Source organism: Anguilla rostrata, chromosome 15 (assembly GCF_018555375.3).
Source record: "Anguilla rostrata isolate EN2019 chromosome 15, ASM1855537v3, whole genome shotgun sequence".
In the NCBI taxonomy this organism is placed as follows: Eukaryota; Metazoa; Chordata; class Actinopteri; order Anguilliformes; family Anguillidae; genus Anguilla; species Anguilla rostrata.
Window position 1 is genome coordinate 31261513 of NC_057947.1, and position 7500 is coordinate 31269012.

General features: G+C 44.6%; 1 protein-coding gene across 1 annotated transcript in view; it reads right to left on the reverse strand.

Annotated features, from left to right (window-relative positions):
* mrps9 (mitochondrial ribosomal protein S9) overlaps positions 1-3613 on the reverse strand; it is a 9694-nt gene extending 6081 nt beyond the window's left edge. The window contains exons 1-5 of the mRNA XM_064310885.1: positions 3438-3613; positions 2324-2500; positions 870-932; positions 643-673; positions 1-74 (exon numbers count right to left, since the gene is read on the reverse strand). The exon at positions 1-74 is cut by the window's left edge and continues 6 nt beyond it. Of these exons, the coding sequence (XP_064166955.1) occupies positions 1-74; positions 643-673; positions 870-932; positions 2324-2500; positions 3438-3557 (465 nt within the window). The 5' untranslated portion in view covers positions 3558-3613. The remainder of the gene's footprint in view (positions 75-642; positions 674-869; positions 933-2323; positions 2501-3437) is intronic.
* Positions 3614-7500: the final 3887 nt, after the last annotated feature.

Genomic DNA, 7500 nt, shown 5'->3' on the forward strand with positions numbered 1-7500 from the left:
CAGCGAATAGTAGGTGGGCTTCCCGGTGAAGAACAGGTAGTGGAAAGGCCGCCCGTCCTGGTCCCACTGAACGGCTGGGGAGAGAGAGAGAGAGAGGAACGGGTCTCAGGGCTGGAGCGGACGCTACGCTCTCACACCGTGACTCAGGGAATCAGACAGCAGGCTAAAATGGTAAATGGTAAACGGACTGCATTTATATAGCGCTTTTATCCAAAGCGCTTTACAATTGATGCCTCTCATTCGCCAGAGCAGTTAGGGGTTAGGTGTATTGCTCGAGGACACTTCGACACGCCCAGGGCGGGGTTTGAACCGGCAACCCTCCGACTGCCAGACAATCGGTCTTACCTCCTGAGCTATGTCGCCCCCGGCTACTATCCATCTACGGAGACCCCAGAGAAATAAGAACAGCCCTGCCCTGAAATGGGGGGGGGGGCTACGTATAAAAAGTGCTGTAATTCCTATGTGGTGATACCAAAGTGTATAAAAAATGCGCTTAAATAAAAGTTGAGAAAGTTCACAAGTGGTTAAAGAGCACAGTGCTAATCTAAAATTTTGGAGTACAGAGCTAATTCTTGTCCCGAACAAAAAAACATTATGGAGCTCACTGTATGTAATATAAAGCCAACCGTGTGGGTAACTTACCTCTCTGTTTTGGGAAAATCACATCTGGGTGCTGGAGAGAAAGATAAAACACAGGTGTTCACACAGGGTGTTCAGTCCTTACAGGTGTTCACACAGGTGTTCAGTCCTTACAGGTGTTCAGTCCCTTACGGGTCAGCATGAGTGCGTAAAGCAGCCCAAACGTTCGGAAGATTCCCTTGCATGGTTCAGTGTGAATGTCAGATAATGACGGTTATTAACGAGTTTACCTTCATGACAGGCCGGGCTCTTTTGTCAAACAGCCCAGAGGGGAAAAGGTATTCAATGCTTCTCTGAAAGAGAAAAAAAGATTTGTTTATCAGTATTTGTTTATTGGGTGAAAACACAGTACTACAATGAAGGATTACGCAAGTCAAAAAATAAGCAGCTTTTCTAAGTATATACCTTTTTTATTTTTAGTCTATCTTTTTATTTTGTATTCCTTTATTCCCTCCCTTCCTTTTTTCTCATTTTATGTGCTGTATAAATAAAATTTGATTGACTGACTGATTGATTTATATAATCCAGGATAACGTTCCACTCTTGTCCTCAGAAAGATAACTGCATGTGCAAAGCAAAAAAAAAAAAAGGAATACCGATTACAGCTGGAAATAAAAAGACAACAACTAACAGAGAAAAGAGTCACACAACAGTAATAAACACATTATGGTTTCCCGGAAATACACAGACACTGATAAACACACACGGTACTTTTCAGGAAATCACTTCTCCTGAACACGGAGGATGAAGATGCGTCCTTAATCGGCTCAATTTGCACTTTGATAGAAGCCGCTGCCCCCCCCCCCCCCCCCCCGATAAGGGATTAACGGTGTTAATGTTCCGTGCTGGCACAAGCGCTGCCTCCGTACAGCACTGCTGTACGAGACGCTGGCTCTGCTGGGACACTGACGGGACGCAGAGCAGCACACGGACCGGAAATGAGGGGGGGGGGGGCTGAGGGGGGGCATGATGACAGAGGAGCCCCCCCCCCCCAGCGCTACTAAACCGACAGCGCGTGGGAGCCACGGCGGCGGCATCGTTAGCGTCAGCGCTCTCCCAGAAGACAGCTGTGAGCATCCCAGCTCTCTCGCCAGGCCTGCAAACTGGCACCGCTCCGTTTGTTTAAACGCAGACAGATGTGCAGAACTCCGGGGGCAGGTGGCGCGCACATTAGCCGAGGAAAGGTCTGTGTCTGGAGGCGTACAAAAGTGCATCTCTACCATGTCCTGCACTGTGGCACCATTTAGACACCTAAAAGGCCCTGACTCGATCAGAGCGTGTGTGGCTGTCTGCGTGGGAGGGGGGTCTGCCCCAGGCTCAGTCTCGCCTACCCAATCCAACCACCAGATATATACGTAAGTATATATGTCATTTATAAAGCACAAAAACCCTGACTTTCTAGAATACAGACGTGAAATAAAAGCTCTCATCACCTGCAATAAACCAGCATGTTTTATCATTTAGCACCTGTAGCTAAAACAACATAACCCATTAGTTTTCATAAAGAAATTTAGTAACTCCAATGAATAATTGCAGCAAACAAGCAATAGTGAATCATTCTCACTATACAGACCTGAAATAAATGTGCCATCCAACCAGCATTTGGGAGTAACTTACACACAGACCAAGCACACTCACGTATCATGTGACAAGTCACACGACCCATCCCTGGCAGGACTCTTACATCGATATCCTCCTGAGTGAAGTTCTCGGGGTCCTCCCCCATGATGTTGGCCAGGTGCCGCTTGCCGATGTTGAACTCCTCGATCTGCTTCTTGATGAACTCTTGCGTGTATTTCTCCGGTCCGGCCGCCGCCAGGTTCTTCTGCAGGAGAGCTGCGCTCGTGCTCACGAGCCTCGCCTGTTGCACGGGGGGAGGGCACACAATCAGAGTTACGGCTGCTTTTAAATTTCACCCCCGTTTTCTCCCAATTCGGAAAAAGAGCCAATTTGTGCATTTCTGCTCATCACTAAAACACCCTTTACCAGTTCGAGACAGAATCACAGTTCCACCTAAACTGTCTTTCCAGAGGCTGGAGAAGACACCAAGGGGTCAGGTTCATATTGCTTGAGTATGGGGTTTAGGAGAAATGCCTCTTTTCATAGGATATCAAGGGTAAATATAATCTCTAGAAAAGGAGTTAATCAAAAGGTAATTCAGCACACCGCCTTTTGCTTTTTCCACGGCAGACACTGTGCGGTCGTTCGTTACTTAGTGATCAGCCCCGTTTCTTCCAGGGAGATCGAGTTGTGGTTATAAATTTACCATAATACTAAGTCTGTAACGGATTAGGTACTGACCACTCAGTTATAAATCTACCGATAGTTATACTTTGAATAATAAGACGAAACGCCCCTAGTTAGCAAACCTCTGCAAATCATTCGGATAACAAATACGACTTAAGAAGAGCCAAACACCGTGATGCAAGACTGAACTGCATTCGTGATCAGTAACTTGTAAGATAGCAACGTTAACCTAATGACAGTTCCAACAGATTTTGTTTCACGGCGTGGACATGGTGCAGGCGACCTAGCTAACCTAGCCATCTCACTAAAATTCTAAGTCCGTTTTTGTCAGACAATATTTAACAGAAACAGCATTCATTAAATGCACAATTACACTCAATAAAGTGGCAAGCGTGCCAGAAATATTCTAAACATATCCACTTGTAACTAGTTAGCACACAGTGCGATTCGGGGAGGTTAGCTAGGTGTTTCTAGCTACCAACTGACTCCAGTCTCAAACGACATGCTTACAATCGCTCAACATATATTTATAATAATAAAAGCGAACTTACGGGAATTACGTGATTTAACTGAAGGACCATTTTCTCTGTTGGTAACGCCGATATAACTGAGCAACAGTGTCCGCATCTTCGCAACAAGGACTTCATGACAGCTCTACTGGAGGCAGCCATGTCTGAGTGACGTACACTGTACAGTCAGAGCATGCGCACAGCAAACACAGCGCAGGAGACCTTGCCAGTTTCCGCCCGAATCGGGGAATCGGGCAAATTTTCCGTCTTATGATACGATTCTGCCAACTCTAACTTTTATCTAAATTTCATGAGATGCGTGTGTGCTTTAAAAAAAAAATTATTTTTTACATTTTATTAGCAATTCTTGAAACCTCAAAGTGAAAGTGTAATGTCACAGTGTGGTCTTTCCACAGGAGTTAACCCAGTACAACCCAATTTCATCTGAGTCCCAATGTTCAATTCCATTTTTAAGATAGGGCGACATCTAATAGAAATTCATGAAATTGCTATGTATATCTATAGTAACTCAGTTATAATACTTATGGTGTATGATTAGGCATAATGAAAATAAGTGTTGCGCTAGTTTCCCACGGGAATATACATCAACTATCCTAGCTGGTGCTGCTATTACTACTGCTAATAATAATAATAATATTTTTTGTTTATTTATTATCATCATCATCAATATTATTATAACAATAGCAATAATAACAGTCGCTATTATTATGCATTTCATTATGAATAAGCATTTAGTGATAGCTTACTATATTGGTCATACCTAACAGACAGGATGACCCCTGCAATGAAAAGTAATTGTCTAATACTCGGCTTTGCTTCGCCAAGGCGTTTTAATCATCTTTTGGCAATTTTGGCAAAGTTCCACGCTTTGGAGTGGGACAAAGGGGTTCGTAACCTCTTCACCTCCTTGAAAATTCTCCCTGTGCCAAAAAAAAACAAAAAGAACTTTCTCCATTATGGTCATTATCAATGATTTGAGTAGCCTATGGTGTCATTACAATTAAAAACTGCAAGAAATAAATTCACGCTTATGGTGTTTAAACAAAGCCAGTCTGGGTATAATAAAGGAGTTTCTTGGAGAAAAGAAGCGTAGTTCTCACTCGGATCTTCCTGATAGAGTTAGAATGGGATTTCTGGGAAAATTTATCAAAGTGAAAGGACACGTGGGCTCCTGTCTCGCACCAGTCGATATGGTCGCGCGGTAAACCCGCCCAAGGAGAAAAATCGTCCAGGGGGATGATAAACTGTGTTTGCCCTCGTTTTTTTCCCCCCCACAAGCTCATTCCTACTCAGGAAGAAAAATGGTTTCGACCCGTGGTCTCTAATTCACGGTGGGGAGTGCCGGGGATGGGGGAGAGGGGGGGTTGCATAAATCACAGTTTTGCCCCAGTCCTACACAGATAACCGAAGATCTACGGATGACGTGAGGTGCGTGCGTGCCTGTGTGTTTACTCATAGCACATTAGCACCCTCATTCGGTTAAACGTGATTTATGCTCTGCACTGTCTAATGTATTAAAGTGCTGCTGTTCTATCCACTTGTAAAAGGATTGCAGTCATGAAGAGAAAAATAAACATAACGGTTGCAACACTTTGCCTATTCACTTTGTTTATTAAGATAAAACACATTACAGGCATCTGTTACCTGTATCACAATAGAAGCACTTGTTAAATCTATATTATGATTTTTGCGAAACACCAATTTAAACCGACACATTGTTAACTACATTGCAGAAGGAAGCATCATCCATACAGAACGTACGACAATTCCTACCCAGACCAGTCTTCTGATCAGCAGTGTTTACTTCAAAGCAGAGATACTTACTTTTGCATGCCCCAGTACAAACATGTCGTTCTTTACCTTCCTGTGCTTTTTCTGACAGCCAGTGGTTCTTCTGACATCACTCCTCTATACAGGAAATACATGCTTTAACACAGGGTGCAGATGATCAATCTGTAATTGACTTGCACTCAAAGGATATATCACATTGGGTAGTAGTGTTGTATATGGGGTAAGGGACCTGGGCTAGTGAGGGGTGCAGGTACATTTCCCTGGTGGGACACTGCCGGTTTACCCTTAAGCAAGGTACTAAAGCTGAATTTGGTTCAGTAAAGTATCTTAGCAGTATAAATGGATACTGCATAAACATGAACGTTTGTTTAAATCGTTTTTTGGAAAATGTGGGGGGGGGGGGGGGGGGTCGCCGCTGTCTTTCACTGCTGCATCTGCATTGTTCAGACCCATATTCATACTGATTCCACAGAGAGGAGGTGACAGGCATACCGGTGGATTTAAGCTTTGACCAACCCTTGTATTACTTTTCTAAAGGATTAATTGTAGCAATGCTAGAGATTTTGGAGATGAAAGTTAAATACAGGTTTAACAGTATGGAGGGCTGTGGAATTCTTTGAGGTCATATACTATTCTGTTGGTTTAGGGACTCCTCTCTCTCTGAGTAGTTGGCAGACTGAGCTCTCTGGTGTATTTAAAAAAATAAATAAAAAACTCAACCCAAAGGCAAAACACATTTCAGAAACGGACAGCATCAATGGATCAATGGTCTGACCTGATGTGAACCTGTGTGTGGTTTATGTGTTTGCGTGTGTGTGTGTGGGCGTGTGTCACAATGCACTTTCCAGTATTTCTTGGCACACTTCCCTGTCCCCCCCCACCCGCCCCCAATTTCTCTAGGGCTTCGTAAACAGACGGTTGCAGGCGCAGTATTAATAAGACCTTGGCACTGTGTCACACACACAACAAAGGGTAATGGGCCGCAGTCGAAGATTTGAGTCTTCTGCCAAGCTGTGCTGCCTGTGTTTAGCATGGAGAACACTGGAGCGCAGTCTGGGTGTGTGTGCTGTGCATGCATGCATGCATGCATGTGTGCGTTTGTGATTTTGTGTACATGGGTAGATTGTTCTCAGGATTTTGATTCTCAGGCAACAAGCAGACACACTTGCCACCATATACCCAGTCTGACGCCACACAGGGAGATGCTTATTTCAATCCGTGACTGTAATCTAATGTAAATCTCATACTTATGCTGAGATCATTTAATCACTGTGAACTGTGATCTGACAAAGATAATTAATTTCACAGAGTCAGTTCCTCTGCGTGTTTGATTTCCTCTTGACACCTGACGGTGATTTTCAGCTTTCTGCTGTGGAGGCTTGAGCCATTTCCACCAAGCTCTTTCACCGCACGCCAAACAGGAAATTCAGATGGAATGAGAGCGCATTTTTCAGCAAATTTCTCATATGTCAACCCCACTAATGAGCTACTATACCCATATACATCGGCCTAATGCTACCATGCCTTTAAAATAAGTGATAGCTAATTTTTTATTTTATTTTATATTCAGCATATTTATTTAAACATTTTTTAATATGCTTGGCCCTATTTGTCTCCCCAGTTTGGAGCGGCCAAATTAATTTATCAGCGCTCACTGCTGCGACCTCCGCGATCGATTCAGGGCAGAGCAGGTAGACACGTTCTCACCTGCGAAGCACGCGATGTCAGGCTCCAGTGCTCATCACGCTGCCGGCTGGGCTCTGACAGACGCAAGATGGCGGAAGACGCTTCCCTTTCACGTGAAGCTTGACGGGGTCGATAAATAGTAGCCGTCCGCAAAAAATGGGTCCTTTCGCATACTAGTCAACACCCAATTTTGACCTCACACACTAAAGGGGGGGGGGGGGGGGAGAGACAAAAACACATCGTAAACCACGTCCCCTCTTAAAAGATAAAGGCAGGGGTTTGTGTTGCACTCCCAGCCAAAAAAAAAAACTAAAAGCACTGCAAAAGTACTGAAAAAGGGAGAGTGAATTAGTGGGTGGAAATGTGTTTCCTCCTGACCCTGCGTATGCAGATGAAATTGCCTTTGTGTGGAGGGGTGCGAGCGTGTCGTCAGACGTGTCCCGGGGCAGCGCATCTCCCCGATTCCTCCCCCCGTGCCTTCCCGTACACAGGCCAGCTCTGATTGGTTTTTTATCTGTGGGGAATGGGTGCGCTGATTGGAAAAGGTAGCCAGGGGGACATGAGAGGGCCACATGGTTCCACACCACTGCCAAAGACGGCAGGAGAA